The sequence below is a fragment of the Diuraphis noxia genome, unplaced genomic scaffold (genome assembly GCF_037042655.1).
Source record: "Diuraphis noxia isolate RWA-SAM2 unplaced genomic scaffold, SU_Dnox_SAM2 contig0002, whole genome shotgun sequence".
Classification (NCBI taxonomy): Eukaryota; Metazoa; Arthropoda; class Insecta; order Hemiptera; family Aphididae; genus Diuraphis; species Diuraphis noxia.
In genome coordinates this window covers 42,106,774-42,132,047 of record NW_028301712.1, presented here as the reverse complement: position 1 = coordinate 42,132,047, position 25,274 = coordinate 42,106,774, and the positions used below count along the sequence as shown (strand labels likewise).

At 29.1% G+C, this 25,274-nt stretch overlaps 1 protein-coding gene across 1 annotated transcript; it reads left to right on the top strand.

The window, feature by feature from the left end:
* The first annotated feature begins 1,004 nt into the window (after window positions 1-1,004).
* Sans (SAM_USH1G_HARP domain-containing protein Sans) lies at window positions 1,005-20,956 on the top strand. Its single transcript, XM_015516442.2, has 10 exons — window positions 1,005-1,312; window positions 6,175-6,237; window positions 11,550-11,693; window positions 12,380-12,604; window positions 12,686-12,877; window positions 13,867-14,056; window positions 14,552-14,639; window positions 15,936-16,101; window positions 17,981-18,120; window positions 19,123-20,956. The coding sequence occupies exons 2-10, from the start codon at window positions 6,218-6,220 to the stop codon at window positions 19,410-19,412; spliced, it is 1,455 nt and encodes a 484-aa protein (XP_015371928.2). The 5' UTR covers window positions 1,005-1,312; window positions 6,175-6,217; the 3' UTR covers window positions 19,413-20,956.
* The last annotated feature ends 4,318 nt before the right edge of the window (window positions 20,957-25,274 follow it).

Below are 25,274 nucleotides of genomic sequence, written 5' to 3'. Positions count from 1 at the left end.
TCAAATATATGTTATACATAATAATATATAAATATATCTCATTACCTAATTATTAGTATTTACTTAATATCAATTGAAGCTTTGTACGAACAGCATATAATATTAATATTTATATAACGTATATAAAATGTATTACGTATTATAAACGTGAGTGGAAAAATACATTCGCTTTATTCATTCGTCGTGTTCCAGTAAAAATATAATTTTTATTATTTCTGTCTCCAATTTCAGTCACTATATTTTTATAAAAATAAATGGTGATTTTTTTTACATATTTTGAATTAAATACAAATAATAATTCTTAAAATAGTTATAGGAAGCTATTTTAATTTTATATTTTTAATAAAATAAGCCTTCAAAGTTTAGTTGATCAGAAAAAAAATGCCAAGTGTGTATATGGTCTTCTAAAAACTATTTATTAAATACTTCATCAAATAATTATTTCAAATATATTTTTAATAATCATTTAACAAATATTTGCATGGCTATATACATTTTTGTACAATATAGGTATAGCCGCATGATAGGTGTACCTATATAATAAGTCGTTAATATTTTACATCGACAAAATGATACCGTATACTATTCGTAGGTACTTGTTCAGTTTTTCAAATAATTACTTTTGTAATATAATATGTGTATATACATAAACATAAACAATACACAGGCAACTGTTTGATATACATTACAATAATAATATTGTAATAATTGTTTGTCGGAAGTGCGACGGACTCGGAAGCAGCCGCGATGTGTCGGTCACCTGGTGTCACGCGGGCACGGCGAAAAACAAAAGCGGCGGCGGCGTGTTCAGGTACCGCGACACCCAATAGTGACAGACACGCGGGTGGAGAGAGATAGAAAGAGATAGAGTGAGCGTGAGAGCGTGGGTGAGAGAGTGATGGAAAAACCAGACGGAATCGCGTGCACATATTATTATTATTATATAAGAGGGGCGAACGTATATTTCCAACACAGTTCGGTGAACACCGACTTGTGATGTTTTACAGTCACCTCTAAGCGCCGGGTGCGAATGGTCTGTTGTTGTGTACTTGTTCGTGGGCATCGCCGCTGCCACGGTTAGTTTGTGTTCGTGTTTGGAAAAAAAACTAAATTTTGAATTAAAAAAAAATTTCCCGGACGAGTTTTGTTTTTATGATATATCGTTAATTACAATAGTGTCCGTTGTGGATTTCACATTCGAATGACTAATATAAACCACCGAAAGCGAGACAGCGAGGTTTAACCGTGTGAATTAATGAATGCATCGTGGACAGGGATTTAGGACATCTTCCCCAGAGATCATCAGTAGCAGGTTAGTGAAATTAGTATTGTACCGTATAGGATCCATCTTAAATACTATATCTACGTTATATACAGTGAATTTTATATTTAACTTTTAACATAATTTTCTATTCAACCAAATATTTAATATTTGAGAATCATATTATCCAAATTAGGGACAAATGTATGTAATATTATACTATTAATTTCTCCATGATACGATTTATATTTTTTGCCCAAGAGAATACTTGATAAGTGCACTTTATAAACCTATTATTATAAACTAGTGAATACTGAATACTGTTTAAGTTCGTATTTTTCTTATTATTCATGTTCAGGCATAGAAATTAAACGGTACACGACTGATAATGTTTTATTGACTGTATCGAAAATTATTTATATTATTTAACTAACCCTAAAAGTCAGTACCTGACTTATATCTGTTAGGCATACAAATATTTAGATACATTTTTCTGATATGTACATGGTATCTTGACGTTTGATGCATTGTTTTTAAAGCATAACTCCCATGAACTTATGTTTTCGTTATTTTATGTACCTACTTTCGACTTAATCGAATTGGTTGTTATTGCGTACGCAGCCACACAGGTATAGAATATAATTCTAAAACACATGTTCAGTAGCATGACTAAGGGTGTGCATCATAGCACCTCCATTAAGTTCCCGAGGCTAAGAGGTTCCAATTTTTAATATCTATACTTAATATCGTCTAACTTTCGCACTTTTTAGTCGTCTTCTTTAGTCGTATATAATACTACCTTCAGTATTATATTATATGAGTATCAAACTATCAACAATGTTCGTTATGCCACGCGGTGAAACACGGTGCATTCAACATGTACCTACATTTTGGTAGAAAACGGCCATGTGCTAATTCCGACGGTAAACTACTAAATAATGATCTCCCAGTTAAATACTGTTGCAGCAGTGTTTACATTACTGCGACCATCCAATTGCGAGTAGGTAGATGAGAGTGAGAGATTAAAATTCGTTCGTTTGTATCTTGTAGGCATATGTATAATTCGGTTTTTATAATGATCGCTGAATTAAACTAATTTTTAGTTAATTTAAAGACGAACCCTCGAAACCGTAGTCGATAAATGTCGTAGTCACGAGCATGAAATATTCAAATATATTATAACTAAAGACTGGATTTTTGTGCAACTAACACCTAAAAAACGTGGAATTAAAATGTGTAAAATCGTGTAAAAACAAAATGTTCACTATAGATACTTCAAAAAATCATTGAATTTAAATAAAACAATAATCAACTGATACTTTGTATACAACTGACTTTACAATATTTGTTTACAACTTCTGGCTGCTGTGGATAGACTGTAGTGCAGCACTACTAATTAATGCAACACAAAATTTTCTTCAATTTACTCTACATATCTTGATTTGGATTTGTACCTTGTTTATATAGAATTTAGAATACGTCATAAAAAGATGCAATTGCACGGAAATCCGGTCTTTAATTATAATTTACAAATATGCTGTAGCGCACGCACTGGAAAATAATATCGAAATATTATTAATGTAACAAAATAAAGGAAAGTCTTTCGTTGTTGTTTAAACGTACAAACAAGCGATACGTCATACAAAATATGAAAATAATATTAAATCATACGATGCAATGACAAATGACGTAGGTACTGCATATTAATATACACAACAATATGTGAATATGTTTAGCGAAAAACGTTTCTAGTTTGAAAGAAAAAAACCCATTTCAAGTGCACTTATCTCTAACGTGTTTTAACACATATATTTTTTTTATTTTTAATTGGCTGTTTAAAATATACTCTGTAAATAGTCAAAACGTGATGTCGAATGAATGAAAATTTATCGTGAAAAATTAGTTCCGATTCAAATATTCACAATATATTTCTAAAACGAATAAGAGCGACGACGGCGTTATAGCTATAAATGTACTACTTTTATTCTATGATTTGGTGCGACGATTACTTTGCACGTGTTAAATTTACACACATAATATATCCTAATTTATTTTCTTTCATTATTATTTATGCAATTGAAATTATATTAAATATTTGTTATTGTTGAATTTGATTTTTAAACGTAGTTTTAATAAAAAAAACATCGCCCGTTTGAAAATTAACACGTTGACTGATCTTTTGTCGGACAAGACATATTATTATTTACATTTGTATATAGGTACTAATAGTGTATTGTGTATTGTGGGTTTGCAGTTTATATTACACAGTATACACCTACTTACTTTTATTCTAGATTATTAACTATGCATATTATGCACAATTTATCATATTGGATGATGCGAATATAAATAAGTTAAAATAACAGATACTGATAATATAATAAATGTTGATCAATAATTATACTTTTATTAGACGTTAGTTTACTATTTATATGATTATTAACAATAAGAATAACCAATTAATAGTTTAAAAGGATAATGACAAAAATTTCAAAAAATTATTTATGACCTTCATACGCGAATGGCCTATTGATATAAAACTTGATTTAATTATTTTATGCAAAAATAATATACTAATATTAAAAAAATAAAAACATAAAATATATAAAATACAAGTGAGATGAGGGTCGAAAATCTAGTTTTTTAAACATTTTTTGATATTGATATTATAATAGTACCTACTCGTATATGTTATATGTTTTCAATAAAATCTTAAACTCTCCATCATCCAACTAACTCACAAACTTATACAGACGCTTCCAAAACCAATTCAATTCAGGTGTTGCGATCGCTATTTAATCAATACTTATCGTATAAGCTACTAGTAATCTATAATATCATACAGTAGTACTACAGTACTCCTCCAGAGTCCACATAGCCACCAAATTGCCCGATTCTACCATTAATATTTATACAGATTCACTCTGCGCTCTTAAAAATCTTAAGTATAACTCGCCCTCTAGCAATTAAAATAAGTAACTTCATAGAAAAATTTCACAAGAACATAAGATATATTATATTGACACCAGGCCATTATGCAATTGATACCAATGAAAAAGCTGATAAAGCCGTTCATGAAATAGTTAATAACCTTATGACGAAAACACGCACCTACTCCTCGCTTACTGACTTTCATAGGAATAATAGCACCTATTTTACCAATTTATGAAAATCTGAATGGACTTACACCAAATAATAAATTCAAAAGAATCAAAACCTACCATATATAGAACCAAACACCATTCATTCAATCTCAAAAATGAAGTAATTATTAACATATTACGTATAGGTCACTCAAAAAATGTCCACAGTTAAGCACCTCATTGTTTACTATCGAAACCACATAGAAACCAGAATAAGTCTAGGAATGTCTATATGAATCTCTTCGAAGCCTTTAACCTAATCGAAGACAACATCAACCAAATCATTTCATTTTTAAGACATATTGATATACTTACAACTTAATCTAAGAAAACCATTATAACCATTTTTAGTTAAGCTAATATTTATTTTGTTATAAGCTAATAATTTAGTAGTTAATGCTGTTCCGCGAATAGTACCTATGTTTATTTAGTTTATATTGTTTACAGTATATTACGACGATTTATTACGATTAATTAAACCATCTGAAAAAATAGACTAAATCGAGCGTTATTTTGAGTTTGAATATTAGGAAAAATATAATACAATATTTGATGAAAAGAAATACTTATTTAAATCGTTTGCATAGTATAATAATAGAAATGTCATCTCGGTACAAATAAAAACATATTATTGTAATATATTCGGAACTATAATATGTACCTATAATTTTAATATATCTATACTAATATAAAAGAGGAAATATTCTGTCAACTTTATACTAGGTATAAAATATCTATAATATTTATATTTATTTATACTGTCGGTAGGTATAAAAAGTATTCTGTTACATTGATAATGTACTAATGTTAATGAACAAGCGTTACGAAGGCTCGTAGATACGTTTTGTCACGTTAACGTGGTACTTATACAGTTACACAAAATATTATGCAGTGTATAAATATAAATGCACAAATATGTAGGCCAGTTACTGTGCCACTGTAGTGTATGTACGCTGAATTTCATTTCGTATAGATTGATTTCTATAAAAAGTCGGTTGTTAAATACCACAATTGATGGTTTTTTTAATTAGAAAAAAATTAGTAGCTAAAATTTGGCTTAAATTTTTTTGGGTTGTGAGAGAAGGGATTGTAAGCAGTGTTATCGCTAGAGGTATACGGCCACAAAATACCTCACATTCAGTGTGACCGTAAAGGGTCTTACGCTATTTCGTGAGAAACATTTGTATTTATTCATGATATAATAATATCTATGTATACGTATATAGATGGTGTAGGTATACCTTCTATTAAACTGAAAAGAATAATTTAGAATAATCAATAAATTATGGATTAAGATTGTATATTAAAGTTACGATATTTTAGTTATCCGTGGACCTAAAATCTATAAATTGTATTGGGACTCGCAAACCATAGAACCACGCCACTGGTTGTAAGCCCTTTCGAAATCATCTCTCTAATTTTGCCATTAGGTATTGCATATTGCGTTATACAGGCTGCATTTTCCTTTTTAATTTTAAAATGTCTATCAAATAGCGAATAGCGATACACATCTTAAATCTCCATTCACCTATATAATTAATTTAATATTCATGAACCTGTCCAAATATATTTTGTATTATATGTGATCATGAGTCAACGTGTAGTTCCCATATTATTATAAATTAAAACTCGGTGTGCTATTATTTGTCGATAATACGATATATATTTATAGGTATAAACACTCGCTTAGAACGACCATTATAGGTCTAAGATAACACTGCAATGTCTGAACATTTTCTTACATATTATGTATTATTATTATCATTACAGACGATCAGAGTGAATCCGGACGAGGTGAACTGCATTACGAATCATGAGCACGAGATTCCATAAGTAAGTACACAACTATACTTGGTATTTTATTGTCTGTGGCTAAATATATGGCCCGCGGGTCTTTATAATCGTGCGCAGAAAGCAATATATGATTTGATAAAACTTAAAAAGTGTAAGTGTGGTTCTGTTGGAGTGGATCGTTTGATTTTTAATGATTATTATACGTGCCAAGAATAATAATTATGCCTATATCATCAAATCAGCCAATATTAATTATATTTGAACTGTATTAGTAGAATATATGGTGTGGACATCATCTTAGATTGGTACCTAAAAACTATCATGCCACTGTAATATGTTGTATAAAGACATAAAGAATACCTATTGAGTTATAAGATTTTATTATACTTTTGACGTTCATTTGAAGATATGTGGCTTGAAGAAGAACAACTTTTGGACTGGGATTTAACCGCTAAAAAAAATATAAAACTCTCATCACTTTATCAGTGTTATCGTCTATAATATTATACTAAAAAAAAGTCACTGCAGACTCAGACTCGACGGCAATGATATAATTAACACAATAATATAATGATCATCTAACTATTAATTTTATCGACAACTTTAGGTATATGCGTAATGTTATACAATCGAAGACTAGAGTTCATTGATTCTCAGCTAAGTGAATATAAACTCAAAGTTTTGAATATTTTTAATTCAACTCGCTCTTATGAGACGTAGGAGCAATTGCTTTCTCTGCAGTATGCGCGTGATACCTACCCATACGTTATTATAGATATATATGTATACATATATAATACTACCTACTTAGTGTGATATTCTAAGCAAGGCGTACATATCTACCACACGAATCAATAAATATGATGGTATATAATTATACATTGTAAATATTATATTTGTCACATTCTCCTCGTTGTTACCTCTTACGCGTGTGTGCCGTGTGCGTATTATGTGTAGTACCTATACCTACACGTCCTATACACCATACACATTGTTCAGTAACATAATTAGAATAAAATAAAAATAAATCAATACCACAGCGTCTTGATTTTTTCCAAAAAATTTCTACTGACCGAGTTCCATTGTATGCGACGAGACAATAATAATATATTAGAACATTATACGTTTGAATTTGATGGTACCGCGGGAATCAAATAAAAAAAAAGAAATTCAAAACTTCTTGTATTATAATTTGCTCCCGAAAAGTGATGACGGATACTTATACAATTTACTTGTTAATTATAATTCGTTGAAAAATGATTTTTTAATTCAAACTCGTGTTTGATATCGTGCATGTAAAATGAACAAAAAAAAAAAAAAGGAAATAAATGTTGCATATTTCGTTCGTACGAAATTAAATGAATGAATTATTTGTAAGAGACCGTTTTCGATGAGAGTGAATAGTCATGCCGTATGCCTGTATTATTGTGTCCTCATCTAGATCATTTCTAAACGCAGTAAAAATCAACGCGTTTGAGGTGGGACGTCCGTCAAGTCTTTAAATGCACTCAAGGACTTGGTTTATTATATAATTTATATGTCGTGGGTAACAATCTGTGCATGTTTTAAAGTTGGATTTCGATTTTTATAATATGACCGAATTGTGCCGAACATTTTGATATTGCGTCGTACATGCACTTGCGTATAGACATCTTATTATTACTATAATATTCCCAATAGAAATGCTAATTTATTGACGAACATATTTAAGAATAAATATAATAACATTAATAACTAATAATAGGTACAGCTTATATAAAACTCAACAAATGGAGCATACATTAAAGTAATGATCCGTATTATGAAAATGTAATTTATTATAATGCATATCAAAATTACAAGTAAATAACGAATAAAATAGCTTTTGAGTGGAATCAAAAATAATTATAATATATAATATGCAATATTTCAATACAAAGCAGACGCGTACTGGTGTACATACATTTTCCACGCTGTATGCGATTATTTTTAATGAAGAGCCGTACCTATATGATACTCATAATAATGATATTATATTAAATTCGTTAAGTTTTAATTATTGTTTTACACTTTCCCCGAGCACAATTATTCTCACTTTTCCTATTTATTATAAATTCGCATTGGCTACGATTGCGTTTAATATGGCACCTGCGTGGGTATATTACATGGTATTTATACAACGGATAGGTACATGATGGTCAAGGTAGATAAATTCACCATTAAAACCACAACTTTACTATAGCATTATGTTTCTCTTTAAATTAAGTTGACTTGATTTCTTCTCTAATTTACTCAACATCTCGTATTCGTAACAAATTATTTATATTCAAAGCAAATAGAAAATTAAAGATTTCGCAATCTTACATTATGCCTATATATAAGTAGTTTATTAATTTAACGTTCTTAATTAATTACTACCGTCTACAAACATTGTTATACCAATTAGTATTTACTATACTATTTATAGTCCTGCGATTATTCGTGTATCTATGTTTAATTAAAAAAAAGTCTATTACAATTAATTTAATTTTTATATTTCGAGCATAGGTACGTAAATATATTATATTGATTTAATAATGAAGTGATATGTTTTGTTGTGTCTGGTTCAATGTGTTTCAGGAAGGGGCGCCTAGCAACTTACAGAACACTGATATGAAGCCACCTTATGTTGTTTAAAAAAAAAAGGGTTGTTGAATATTATTTTGTGTTATATCATTGTTCTATGGTTCTAGCATTGATTAAATACACAATATTTATATTATTTAATCAATGGTTCTAGGTAACATTAATTTATTAGATACTTAAAAAAATTATTTTTCTCATCAGTTGACGATCATAACACTATAATTTTATTATTTTATATTCTTTCTCAAATTCGAATCTTATATTCTTATGGTTCATATCTCTTTGCTAGGTGCACATTCTAGAAATTGTATCGAATATTTCTAGTTGGTAATATATTCATACTCAAATTATTAATATTATAATATGTATGGCATATTTGTGCATTATTATGACATTTAACTACAACCTATACCTATTCACTTTCTTTAAAAACAAATATAATGCGTTTTCATAAATTTACATCATCGAGTTCTATTCATTTAAGCTAATGAAAACTTTAAAATAAAATTTGACTTGCTTGTAATTTAATAAGCAATTTAGGCTACTTAATACAGTATTGTTCATGGTAATAATATATTATATTTAATTTTTTGTCGTCGACGATTGGACGATATATCATCTGGTACCTATTACCTACCAAATCAAAAATCAGCTTCGAATATTTGACGTATTGTGATAATAATAATGATTGCTGATTACACGAGCGTATAATTTATTAATAATATAACCATACAGTTGTTACATTCGATGTAATTTTATTTCAAAGGTCAAACGACAGATAATTCATTACATTAAAAACGTCCAAGGTTTTCTGTGTGTCTTTTATAGGTAGATAATATCTTAATTATTTGTAGGTATTTAACGAAATATGTTTATAATAATGTAGTAATAGTTTACCTATATCCGTTAATTTTCGTAAACGCATGATATACGATTGGATAGCCTTCAAGAGGATCCTTAGCCCAACATCAAATTAATTATACAAAATTACACATATAACAGCTGCTTTGTATATTCCACATATTATTATTATAACGTCACAATACTCCCGTAATATATTTTGTATGCTTATAATATTATCTACCTACGCGGCGGTGCAATGCCCTACTCGACTCAGTGATTTCATACAATTCCTGGCACATCATCACCGCAGCCACGTGCATATATATAATATACATACCTACAATACAAAATACAATATAGACGTACGTGAAGTAGAATTATACCGATGAGTGCATAAAATATATTGTTATTAAATATTTTTGAAACGAGATCGAATCTAAAAAAAAAAAATACGAACATACGACGTCACGACAAAGTACCTATTTTGATTTTAATCGTCACGAGAACTCTATACTGTGATTCAATATTTTGTTGAATTATTCCAACGAAAATCTATTTATTGAAGTGGAGAACGTAATGCAAGCAATACTGCAGCAAACTGTGTTTCGTACTTTCGTATAATAACACTAAGAAAAGTGGTCTTAAACTTGATAATTAATGAAACCTATATTGAATACAAATTTAAAAAACCATTTACAACCTAACATAATATTATATAGGTTAGTAACTTAAAGCCAACAGTTTGACAATTTTAAGAAATGAAAACTATTAACACAATAAAATTGTGAATTATGAAAAAAATCATCAAAACCTTGCACTTTTTCAAGAAACTACAACGCTTAAATCAAACAAATTTGACGTCGTCACATTTTGAACTCTCTCTTTTTGTTTAATACTATTTATTTTTGGAATAATACACATTTAGAATTTTCAATAAAATTAATCTTTATCATTAAAATCATAGTTGAATTTTTTTTATCTAAAAAATAGTACTGAATATTGGGTGAAATAAAAAATAATTCGTAAAATGTGTGTAAATAAAAAGTAAATTTATGAATATTGTTAAAATATACTTAACCTATATTAGGACAAAAAGACGAAAAGTTCCGGTTAAAATCAAAAATGTCAAAATATGCAAAAAAAAACGTCAAATTAAAGTTACTCAATTGAATTTATTATCACATACCTAATTCTAATTTCATGCTAGGAAAACTATGTATTATAAAAAATTTTTAAAAAATTGAATTATTTTACAAATTCATAGCCCTATATAATTATTATTATGTTATATGACTTGCATATTATGTTCCGTTAAAACAGCAGTGACACGAAATTTTTACCTCCGTCGTGAAGGCTGAAGTATATATATATATAAATATATATAATATGGACATTATATTACGATTTAGTGAAACTGCAGTTTGACGTGTTAGACATATCTCATTGATATCTGTTTGATGTATACCCGCTGCACATTATATTATAATGCACGAAACGAAAATCCAAATAATAACGTTCAGAGGAAACATTTGAGTGTAAAACTCTACGATTGAACACGAACTTAAAATCAACAATAGACATTCCGGTGCAAGATGTGCCCAAGTCATATTACAAAACAACTGCTTTCTAATAACTCCGAGATTAGGGGCACGCCACGCCATTGCCGCTGACGCCTTACTATTGCGGCCGCTGATTGTCTTTCCTTTCACTGGGTCAAAAATCGATGGTCCTGATGACGTATATATTGCCTATCGGTAAACGTATTGTTGCGCCATCGTTTATATATTTGATACTATTATTAAATTGTTATGTTTAAAGTTTTGTAAATAATAAATATACATATAGCTATAGTTATATTATTATTGTTTAACATTGTATTATGTGATTTTTGTTGTTTTGTTTAGAGCGGCTCAAGACGGTTTCGTAAACCTACTGAAAGAGGCGACCAAAAGAGATTGTAACGCCAAAGATGATGACGGAATGACGCCAACCCTTTGGGCGGCTTTCAAAGGTCACCTGGAAGCGTTGAGGATACTCGTTGGCAGAGGGTAAGGATGACATGCAACGCAACATGTTCACATCGTTATTTTAAAGTTTTTGTCGAACGCGTTTATTGTACTATCAACGGTTAATCAAGGAAATCAATCAATTGTGTAACGATCGGTGGGAAAGCGTGACATTTGGATCCCAAGACTAATCGGTCTTATATGATGGAATTATATATATAGGTATCATAGGTTCGGTTTCAGTGTGATAAAAACAATAGTGACAACGTAATAAGCCAAAAAATATATATAAACAAATAAAAATACTAGTCATCTGTAAAAAACTTACGTTTAACGATACTTTGCAGGATCTCTGTAGGCGACATCCTGTCATGTAACTATTACAATATTATGTATGATTCCTTTTCATAAAAACTTCAAAGAACTGAATAAGTGAGAAATTTTAACAAACAATATAAACGGACAAAAAATATTCTATTTACATAAACAACAGAAACAAAGACATTTGAAATTGTATAAATCAAAAAATATCTACAGCTATTGCGTTAAAAATCTCATTCAAAATTTAGTTAAATAGTACCTACTCATTTCAGCCTACTATACAAATTTAACCTTAGCTCCTAGTCACAGACAATCAAGCTCGATGTCTGATTAAATATTATAATTCTTATAAGACTTTAATAAAAATCGTGTGACTGTTTTTGAACGAATCACATCCAATGTTTTAGCGGTGACCCGGAAAAATGTAATTACCATCTTGGACAAAATGCGTTACATCTGGCCGCGTCTAAAGGACATTTGAGTTGTGTGACCTTTCTTGTCGGCTTCGATGTTAACTTGTGGGCTTTAGACTTGGACTTTCTCACTGCAATGCAATTAGCAGCCATACATGGTAAATCGCAAGTACTCCAATACTTGGATAAAGCGGCCGCATCTCAAATAATGCAAAACAGGTAAATCAACTTTACTAATAGAAAATGGGTACAAATGATAGTGGTTATTGGTTTTACAATTATCGTGTTTTTTTTTTTTAGGAAAAAAGTTGAATCTAAGAAAGAAAAGGCTCAGAAAGACGCAGAACGTAACCAAAAGAAGTACGAAGAACGAACGAGAAAAGAAAGAGAAAAAGAAAAAAAGCAAATTAGAAGGGTAGAAAAGGAATATTTGGGTGGTAACAAAGCAGATTCGGAAACCGCCATACCTACGGTTCGATCAATTCCTTTGTCGTAAGCATAATACAATTTAAAATAATTTGATTATATATATATTTTTTAATATAAATTTCTAGACGCAATCATACATTTTAAATATTGAGCGAATTAGTGCAGTGTACAGAGTACCATCTGTTAATAAATATAACAACACATTTTTATAACAATTACAAAAAAAAAAAATGGTCAGCATTTCGATAGTGGATGTTTATACATCGTCCCTCGGTTCTCCGACAGGATAGTGTAATTTTTCTGTATTCCATTTGAATGCAATGATTGCACTTGATAAAAAACGATTCTGAGCGGATGACAAGGGAATATTTTTTATTTTAGTTTATTCGTTTCTATGGTGTTAACAAAGCGTTATAAGAACAGCCTAAGAACGATTTATATAAATAGGTAATTTATATCATTATAATATTAGGAAATATAATAAAAATGAAAAAATATATAAAATAAAACCCAAATTTCAAGTTTTTACGAATATTTTAAACCGAATCACAACAATAAAACTCCCAAAATAAAAATCTCTATAAATAGCTCAAAAATTTCCGAACTTTAAACCGTAAGGAACAAAATCCAAAAAAAAATCTCGTCATTTTTCATTTGAAGCAATATTTCTGGTAGAAAACGTCGTCCGTAATTATTTAATATTTATAAAATCGTACGTTTTTTCTTCTTTAACTGCTTTTATTTCGAGCACCGTTTCGAAAATCGAAAAGTGACCTGTCTAAAGTACCAGCTCAAGAATATTACCTTTCAGAAAAGATTCTATACTTGATACTTTTGAACAAGTTTAGAGGGAGAAAAAGTGTTTACAGAATAAAAAATAAATAAAAAAATAAACTATTACATCATTGTAAAACCAATAGGTACATTCCTCGCTCCGCTCAGAATCTAAAACAAGACTCAGTTTTGGAACGGAATCTCTCACCGTGCAACCAATTCTCAGTATAAACGTTATGTAAAATGACTACCTAATGAGTAAAAATTGATTTTGGCAGTTTGCGCAAATCGTCATCGGACCTGTCCTGTAAGTCGTTTACAGAGATCGTTGGATCCGGTACCGTGAAAAAACCATTTGTTAGCTCTGGTGGGGTGAAAAAGATATTGGACAGGAAAATGAAGGCGGCAGCGGCAGCAGTGGACACGCACAATAAAACCAACAAATCGTCGTTCAAATCGATAAAAGAGGCAAGTATATTATTATTATGTTGCATTCCTATCTAATTAATTGTGAGAGGATTGTTTACCGGATGACATTATAACTACTTATATTCAAATTTCACAGTAGGTAAGTATGTGTGTATTGCTGTCGTACCAGTACATTACATTTGTACGGATTAACAAACGTTTCTCTAAAGTCTAAACTTCTAAAGTATTAAAAAAATTTTACCATTCAATTTATTAGTAAGGTTACTAAAATGGGCAAGGTAAAATTTTTTTTTAATTTTAATGTCCGACAGTAGGTTTAATCCACACATACTAATTACCTACTTGTATGATGTATATAGTATATTAGTATAATATCATTATTATTTTGATTAAGTTGCGCAAATCAAAACATGAATAAATATTTTATAGAACGACCGTAGAGAATATTCTACCAAAAATTCTATTGTCGCTGTTGCGCAAACATATTGTTATTTTATCATTTATTATTGTTATCGTTACATAAACGATCCACAGGTCGAGGATAGCACGAGTGTACGAACCATAACGTCTAACGGAGATTCGCAAATTATTTATGTCAATTCGTACGAGAACGAGAACGGAGGTAAATACAATAAAATATATCAGAGATAACATTGTAACAATATTTAATATACGTATTATACCTACCATATAATTCATAGTCAAAACTCACCACAAAACGATTGCGATCGCTTTCGCAGGTACGAAATACGAAGTGGAGTTCCACATCATACGTACAGTCGACACATTATACGATAAAGTCTATTATAAAATCATACTGAGCATTGTGTTGTTCATACCTAACGCATTTGTGAAGAGAATTATAATTTTGCGTTTTGTAATAATGCGCGTAAACAACTGTATAAAAAACTAATTCACTATATGCATGGTTTTGTAGCTTATAATAATTTATTTAACTTTTTCAATAAGTATAAATTGTAGTTACAAGTGTATTTTAATATAATATTATAATAAACAATATCGGTCGCAGTCAATTATCTTTTGGAACAATTTCTTCTGTTATTATATTAAAAATATAATAATAATATTATCAAATGAAAATGAAAACAAAAAATTATTATTGAATTTATAATAGAGCATGAATAATTTTTTTTGTAAAGATTTCGACTTTTTTAAAAATGAATTATAATTCCATATTTCCACGTGATTCCACCTATATTAGAGTAAACCTACATATTTTGATAATAGAATAAAAAAATCATATTTTTTTATTTATTTGTGATTTTCTTAATGTAAATTGGAAAAAAAATATTTTAGAGTAAAGAATAAGTGCTTAAAAGAAATGATAAAATATCACAAAAAATGATTAGCATAACAATAATGCAGCTTAAAACTTACACAGAAATAGTAAAAGCCTTTTTAAAAATAAATATATTTCTGTTTTACATTAAATCACATTACACCGTTACTGTTTTATAAACATTCCAACTGGGAACTGGGTAGTATTATGCAAAACTTGGCCGTTCAAACTAACTGCTGTAATAGTGTATTATGAAAAGAGTTCTATAAAAAAGGAAAAACTGTCAACTGCGCCATCTTAACATCCCGTAATAGCAACTGAAAATATTTTTGATTCTCCGGTCCAATACAAAACGACAATAGAAAACGATAAATGAGCGTGCCTAAGTGATGAACCTTCAGAAGAATTTCCAATAGTCTTCAATTATAAAGCAAATAGATTTTAGGTCGAAACAGTATATTATTATTATAATAATAGTTTATATTGTTTAACTGTGTCAATATTGTTAAATATACATTGCTGCCCGTCCGCATCGAATAATAACTACCTATAAAATAATAACCACCGTATCTCGTAAATCATTTAACGTTTAATGATAATATTTATGTCATTTTTCAGGGAAAAGGGGCAGGATTTCGGATGTGTTTGAATTGCACCGCACCATTTCGCAACCGAACTTCCTTATGGATCTACAGAACGACGATGACAATAATAAAGTACACTGGCACGATCAAGGGAGCATGTTCGATCGACCAGGTTTCGGAAGCGTCGCGTTCAGGCAAAAGTAATTTGTTCACACCACATTACACGTCATACCTACACCTACACATTAAATAATTGTATTATTTGATGATTGTAATATTATTATGTACACGTGTAATATGTAATTCGCATCGATATTCAACTATGGCACTATACATAACCGATAAAATAATAAAATAACCGTGTAATTTTCGTGTGACATATTTGATACGAAAAGGAAAAAGAAAATAATATACCGTTTCAGAGAGTAATTTAAATCAAACGACGCATGTACCATGTCACTGCAGGACTTTTTATAACTTAATGTAATTTTTTTCGAGTAAAATAATGTACAAAACACAGTCTGTAAAACCAATCAAGCGTCATATTATATATTTCATAATATACGTATCGCCGTTAACGGTTTAATTTGTTCATTACCATAAATTATCGCTCGAATTGAGTAACTTACAAGAAATGAATCAAAACTCGAGTGTTTTAGAGATTATCACGTATACAATAATATGACCATATTACACCAATCACTGTATATTATGCTTATTGATTTTCGATTGCTCGCCACAATCACGTAATGTACGGCATAAACAGTATCTGATATAATAGTTATTGAAGATTGAACTTTGAAACCGGTTTCCGTGAATATCAAAATCAAACCACCGTGGACACGGATCTGATCCTCGTCTCTTCCGCGTGAGTGGTTTTTCAGTAGATATATCGATATCGATTAATAAATTTAATTCACCAATAATGTGAATTTTTATAATATTCAACGGCAATGTGAACTCTAAACCCTCAGTCGTCCTAAATTGGAAAATTAATTACTGTTGTGGAAAATCGTAAATACAATAATCTATAAATCCAAAGTACAAACAATATAAAATTAGTCGTACGAGGAGTAGGTATTTTAATATATAAGTATATAGGACACAGGTATCTATACCATTTTTCTGGACCATAATTATTTAATTTCGTTAATAATATTTATAATATGATACTTTATAAATACTCATAAAGTGAGATCTGGGGGGGGGGGGCTTATGTGGGCATAGCCACACTCAAATAATTTATTCAAAGCTAAAAACACTCCAAAAATAAAAATAATAATATGAGTACTTCGTACTTTCCTATTTTGCATGTTTAAATTGAAATTAAAATTACATTAAATTGTTATTTTAGATTTTGAGTGAAGGGATTTGAATGGAATTTCACAATGATATTTATTTTTTATCCTATGTACTTTTATTGGTCTTAAAAGTTTTTTTGTATCTATCATAAAATTAAAAATCACCTCAGCTTGGTATTTTAACGAGAAGGCAATTTTTCGAAATTCTCAATAGTTTTTCAATAAATTTGGAAAACCCTTGAATCTACTATTTATTTATTAAGAGTGGTTGTCTTAAAAGTTAAAAATTATGTTTAACTGTCAAAATTGGACTAAAAACAGTTCATTTGCTAAATCATGAAATTTAGTTTAATTATTTAATAGTTCAACACTAAGAATAATAGTCTGTAGACCTGACATTTTAATACTTGATCAAAAAATATCTTCAAAAAAATTAAAAATACAAATTAATTTTTGGAGCCAATATTAATGCAATTTACAACAAATTATATTTAACATTTTTTTTGATTTGGTTGGATTTTAAGTGAATGGTTCAAATTTCTAACTTAACTAAAATGTTTATGTTTGAGCTCTAAAATATTGATATGGAGAAATTCTATTTGGAATTTAAAGACTTGTACCTACACGTACTGTTCAAAATTATAATTTTTAGTTAATTTTAATATCTAAAGCAGCTAGTATCCGCCTATCGCCTGAGTACTGTATGTACATTGTAACCTATATAGTACTGATGACTTATATAATAATTCTTGCTAATAGACAACTAATACATTTTCAGCGTGACCACAATTCCAGTACCAGATGTGTCTAGGGCGACTATCGAAGACGAGGCGTGCAGTATTGGCAGCGCTGGAAGTCTAGTGAAGCGGAACCAACCGAGCAGCACAATGTCCTGGGACGAATTTCAAAACAGCGACGGTAACACTAAATCCAATACGTCCATCGTAGTATATATTACCGTGAATAATAATAATTATCGTAGTTATGCGGATAAAATACATCATGCATATTATTATTATAGCGTGGGTCACGTGTCAAAAAACTAAAAAAATTAATAACGTTACACTGCAGTACGACCCGTTTAAAATATCACTGGTGACGTCAGAATCGCGGTACGATTAATATTCGACGAAGTTGTTTCTTTTTTTTTATGTATATAAATCCAAACGATAATCCGATTGAATCCCACACACGCTCACGATTTAATTACACCGTTGTGTACGGACTTAGGATATTTTGATGTATATAATAATAATAATAATATGTAGGTACAAGCAAATGAACATATAAGCATTATAAGCCCCCGCAGCGTTATAGTAATATTGTATAATGTTATCATACTAAAACCGTTATTCTTAGTTTAAAATTTAAATATCTAATCCGTCCAAATTTGAAGTACAAACGTTAAGTTGTGTTTATATAATTATTTCTAGGTTTCAATATGAACTATTTGCGAGGAACCTTGTATTCAATTTTCAAGCTTTTTAGGCGAGCGATAAATTTTTGTCCAGAACGATTTTTAAAATTAATAGAAGAGTTATAGTGCTATAATATATCACTGATTAATATGCAAATAGGTTTATTATTTTTAAAAAATTAGTAGTTTACTTAGGTAGTTAGAATGTTTAAAAAATGTAATAATTTTAATTGTTTAAAAATATTAATCAATTTATTGAATTTCACCGAATGACTAAATAATGGTCCTTTTAAACATTTACGTTATATACATATTTTATGGCTATATACACGAGTATTGAGTACCTGCATAATAAGTAATAATACTTCGCGGAAGTATAAGACTTTTCGATGTTGAATCGATTACGAGGATTGTAGTAGTAATGGGCACAAAAGTTCTTATCGATTCACCACCAAGGTTCTACGACAATGCAGTGGACTTATCATGTCTCTCTTGGATTTCAGAGGAAAACATCGCACTGAACGGGCGCAGTACAAAGTGGTCGGCCGTGCACAAGTTCCTGGTGTCGGCAGGCGTCGGCGAGTACGTCAACAAGTTCGTCGAGCAACAGGTGGACCTGGAAGCGCTGTTCATGCTCGACGACAGAGACTTGATCTCGCTCGGTATGCCACTGGGTCCGCGAAAGAAGCTGCTCGGCGCCATCGAAGAGCGAGCGAGGAGAAGATGTGCTCACGAAAATATTGGCGTCTGCTCCGACAAAATGATTCCCGAAAAATCGCTAAATGAGTGTTAATCGATAATCTCATATATAAAAATAACACATCACTATAATATATGTATCGCGAGTATTCGTTATAGGTAGGTATATAGGTATAATACTGTGCAATGCTGTGATTTCGACACACTAATAAAATAATAATATGCATTAAAATCATGACACAAAATCGTCCTGAAACTAAAAACTATATAAATTTATTTTTAATAAACCATGTATTCATCAAGCATAAAAAAGCTGTTAATTTCATTTATAAATTATATCGATTTTAAGTATATTATAATACAACCGATCATAGCGTTACGAATATTTTTCATCTTTATTCATAATTTATTATTACCGACAAGTCGTATTGACAATAATCTAAAATAGTAGATCATCTTTGAAAGTTAAGTTACATAATATTATAACATCGGAATTGACAAAGTGCCGATCACAACCGCTAGATTTTAGAAAAAAAAAACCATAAACTACTCGAAGTATAATAATATGTTATGCAATTAGTAGCATATAAGTATTTTTTTATCGAGAGAAGGTATACGAGTATTATTTTAGTACACATTTACACACTCTATCGGTAATAATGTTAAAATATGTAAAATACATTTCAATCGAACTCAATTTCTTCTACGAAAAATACAAGTGCTGTCATTAAAATTCACAGTCATGAACTGTATATATATATATATATATAGTTTTTTAGTTGTAACCATGCACAAAACCCCTTCGTCGGACTGTATACAAAAGGCAAAAGCTAGGCAGACACTGAAATTCGATTTCGTCCTTATACCGTTTATATGGACGACTATTACTCGTGATGTTTTTCAATACGGTTTTGTTTCTTTTGGTCGACTCGAATACGAAAAATAAATATTATGAACATTCTAAAGTTTTGGAGACGATATCCACTGATACGGTTAAAAACTAAATCTTGAATAAAATATTATCACTCGGTGACTTTTAATGAACAACATAAGCGACAGGTACGCGGTACTTATAAGCTATTAACGACATGGTATATAATAATACTATAGGTATGTAATAGTGGTATGTATAGTAATATCGTGTATAGGGTATACTAATATTTTTATGTAATTTTTATAATAACTAAGAATTAAGTCTGTACGCGATTGCGTTTGTGCATTATTTCTTAAACTATTGTTTTGCTTTGCTTTTGGTTTGGACTTTTACTTAATATTATGTAAATTCGTGTTTCGTGTTGTACTTTTTTTTTTTTAATAATTACAACGTATGTTTCTATTTTTTTTAGAATAATATTTTATAAGACTTATATAACATAATATTATCGTCCAATATGTATACTGGCAATGACAATAGTAATTATTAAATAAGGCTATGCTTATGATTATGTTAATTTACCAATATAATATAATTACCTAAGTATTAGCATTAGCCATTAGATTTGTACTTAATTGGCACTTCGACAGACACTGTCGTTGAGATCCGCCAAGTTAACAAAACACATCTTAAGCTTTATTATAAGTATTTATTGTATTTAATAAATCTATTTGTGGCTAATAAACCAATGTATATATGATTAATCTGGACTTAAACTAGATATTAGTGTATTTTAATTTATTAACGGTTAGCTTATTCCAATATATTATAATATATAATATAATATGAGATAAACTAAACAAATCATTAATAAATATACTTTACATACAACGATATCTACACAATATCTTATTCCTTATTTTATAAGTTATAAAGTTATAAATTTATTATATGATTCATGATCTTATTATAATATAATTTTTTGAACTTATGTGTCGGCAGCTATGACCATTAACATGTTGTAAGAGGATTACGGTTAGTTTAAAAATACGTGAGTATGTGGACAATGATTCGTCTAAAATCCGGGTGGTCATCCATCCGGAAACTAGTGACTAGATGCTGGACTGCAGTATGAGTGACTGCGACTAACCACCGGGTCACACCAATATGCCTATATGATATTATTGTAGAGTTTCATTTCAAAAACATAATGATAACACGGCGTTCCGGTTAGATAATTTAGCTACACCAGTGCAATGGGTGCGCTTTTTTATATTTTAATATTATAAACCTACAAAGTAAAAATAATATATTAATATCCACAACTATTTGATTTTTTCATTAAACTGAAGATAAAGAAATCTTTTTTCCTTAAAATTTATTTCCCATATTGCTTTAACTATTAATATCAGAAAATTAGTACCTGTTTTGAAGTCTTTAAATGTATTTGCTTTTTTAATTTTTTGAAATATAAATAAAAAAATCTAAGTTAGCTCTTTTTATAAATTATAAAAATTGATGATTCTTAAATTGTACTTTTTAAAAATATTTTTCATTTTTACTTTCACATCTCGTCAAGTAGGTATTGCCATGTTAGTTTTAAAAATGCGTAGTTTTTATTAGTTTTAATTTACTCGATTTGTTTTAATGAAACTTAATTTTAATAACACAATTTAGTCTAGGTAATATTCACGTTTATTTACTTCCATTGGGAGACTTTTTCCCACTGTCTTTCCTGAACCACATTATTTATTATTTTCATCATTTAAATCTGTTGTTCTGATATAAACAAATGGCTCAATATATACCTACATTTGAGAAAAAACAAAATAGTCTAAGCACGTCATTATTTAAAAAGTTTAAACTAATTTGCCGATACTCCAATCGCAACCACTTATTTCTATCATTCTCCAGCCACCACTTGTTATTTTATTCAGTATCTCATAACCACCTAGTTCATTCATCAATATAGAGTTTTTAAGTCTACTAACAGTTTTTATTTTGTTATATTTTGAATGTAAACGGTAAACAGATTTTTGACAAATAATATAATATGTAAAAATATATCATACTCTTAGTATAATAAAAGCTACGAATTGAATTTCTACAACAGTGTATAGCTTTCTGCAGGGTTTATGATTGGGAAAATACTTTATTACTTAACAGAGTTAGTGATGCTATAATAGTTGTTGTACTGAATAGCATTACACACTTCCAAGCATATTAATCAAATTAGTCCCCATTTTAATACTCCCATCCTACCAATTTACTGCCTGAGTTTCTAATAATTTAATAATCAATGTTTCTAAAAAAGCGAGATAAATACATTTTAAACGATATAAACATTCTAAACCATAGGCGAATCTAGGAATTCATAGCAGGGTGTGCCTTCACCTCAAAAAGACCCTCTGAAGTTCAAAATACCTCTCAGTTATCACACGTTTAGAATATGTTTCCCATTTGAAATAACATTAGGTATCTAATAATATTAAATAATATTATTAAGATTAATTTTTATTACCTAGTTTATATGCTATTTTTCATGCTGTAAAATACACATGTAATGTTTCAATTTAATAAACCATCACTATTGCAAAGTTCAATATATGTTACTCAATTATTATTTTTGGACATACAACTAACAATCAAATTGTTAATCAATTATGTTTAAAATTCTTGGAAGTTTAATATAACATCTTATTTTTATTATTATTAATAACAAAGAATTGTATGAAATATATAATATAACTGGTATCTAGTAATAGGTGACATGATATTATACTTAATACTTCTATGTTAAATGTTAATACGAAATACGAAATAAAGTATTTTTCATTTTGTCAATAACTATAAAAATGATAATTACTGGTAAAATTAAATTACATAAAACAACTATGATTATGGCTATAAATTACGACTATAGCCGTGCTATAAATAAACAGGCATGTTTTTTTCTTTTCTTGAAAATATTGCTGATCATTTATCAACTATTTTTATCACTATAATATTTATTGGCAATATTTGTACCCATAAAAATGTATTAAAATTAAAAACAAATTGTTTAATGTTTAGACTCATTACTCAATACCATTGTAACTGAAATGAGTATAATGGGCTCTTCACAGGTTTTTAAGAGTCGCAGGGTGTGCACTGGCACACCAGGCACACCCTGTAGATTCGCCTATGTTCTAAACTATCGACTACTCAATATTTTCTGATTTAGTTCTCCAAAAGTTAGGTAAAACCACCATTTGAAATTAGAATACTTATCCAACACCGAACTTTGTTTATCATCCCTATCTACTGGTTTTCTGATATATAATAAAAGTTTTGATTCCACCTTCGGACCATCAGTCTGCTTAATTATTAATGTTTTCTACTTCAAAAATTGAACTTCTACTTATTGCCTCTCAACGTCAAAATTTAATTTCATTTCGTCACTTTTAAACGGATAAATATATGTAATCAATCCGAGGTTAATAAATTCAGTGTCTAGTAGTTAAATAAAGCAGTATTAGGTATACAATTCATATAAAATATTCCCACCATTTGTATACACAAATTTCTGATCACTTACCTTATTTATTAATTACTAATTAGTACACCTTATGGTATATGATAGGTTTTTCAGTTTCATAGAGGAATGGAAAATGAAGACATTGTGTTAACATAACAATATATACAACCATGACTCTTCATCAAATCAATTTATATTTAAATATTTAATTTCTTTTTCTTTTCTTTATAAAACTTTGTATTATAGTTAGTATAATAATATAATAAGTATAGGTAACCATAAATCAATGATTGTTTTATAGGTTATCGCAACCGAAGAATTTCTAAGTAAGAACTTTCGTATGGAACGAAATCATAGTGCCTATATTATATTTAGGCTGTAGATATGCTTATACTTATTAATTCTGTATATACTATGACAGATAAATATGGAGGAACCCGTTGTCTAATTTTACTCTACCAACGTCGTCCGTTGTTGATCATTACATACTTGCGATTCACGAAATGTTTAAAAATTTTTATGTGTTTTAATGTTTAGTTGGTCCATGAAATTAATTGAATAGTTATTAATTTATTGTGTCTGAACTTTGAAAATCAAAAAAGTCTGCAGTCTCCAGCTCCTATTGAAACATAACTTTGGTAATTAATGACATGAATTATTCTTTTTATAAAGTCATTATTAATAAATTTTTTTTCAGGTTCCCATAGACATAATATTAATACAATTATAAGGAATTATTTACATAATACCAGCAAATAATGAAGTATATAGTTTATACCTTACACGCATATCAAAAATTAATATATTAAATAATACAAATGCACAATTTTACAAACCGTATGAAATACTAATTATTATGATTCATGGTTAAATTTATAACATATTTTTTTCGAAAAATATAATCCTAACAGGTGGAATTATCACAGTACAATAAGATTATGTGAACAAAGATATTTTATAAAAAAAAATAGACAATAGAGAGAATAATTGTTTGGATAATTTGAAAAATTATCTTTTGCATTATCTAGTTAATATAATATATGTATATATGAAATAATTTAAAGGTTATCTAAATGAAATAAAATGTGTAGATAATGCACATAAAAATGTAGGTTTAGAACACTGGAGACTGCAGCACAATCAATTTACTCTTTTCTAGATGTTATTAGACTCAAAGTTAATAAGTTAGTCTCTGCTTAAAAAAATAGCTCTCCCAACATTGACAAATCCTGGCTGTATCAGCTGACCTACATGAGGTACAAATGTATTCACTTCTAATACCTTTCATTTTTCAATAATAATGTACCTAGTATTATAATACTGGTATTTATTAATCATTATTTTATGAATTTTAATAATTTAACTGCAATAGTTTTGAGATGTTTTTTCTTAATATATATATATATATATATATATATTATTATATATGTATGCCGAAAATTTGACTGTTATATTTATATGAATTGGATAAATTAGAATTAGGAATATAATATATGGAGTAGGAACAATGACGATAATATATTATTTGAACAAAAACTAAATCTACAAAAAGTTTTAATTCAAAA

Bases quoted from the DNA above. Each gene is read 5' to 3' on its own strand.
- Sans (XM_015516442.2), top strand. From the start codon at position 6,218: ATGAGCACGAGATTCCATAA. The intron at 14,640-15,935 runs GTAAATACAATA...GTCATTTTTCAG, and splicing joins GTACGAGAACGAGAACGGAG to GGAAAAGGGGCAGGATTTCG. The intron at 16,102-17,980 runs GTAATTTGTTCA...ATACATTTTCAG, and splicing joins AGCGTCGCGTTCAGGCAAAA to CGTGACCACAATTCCAGTAC.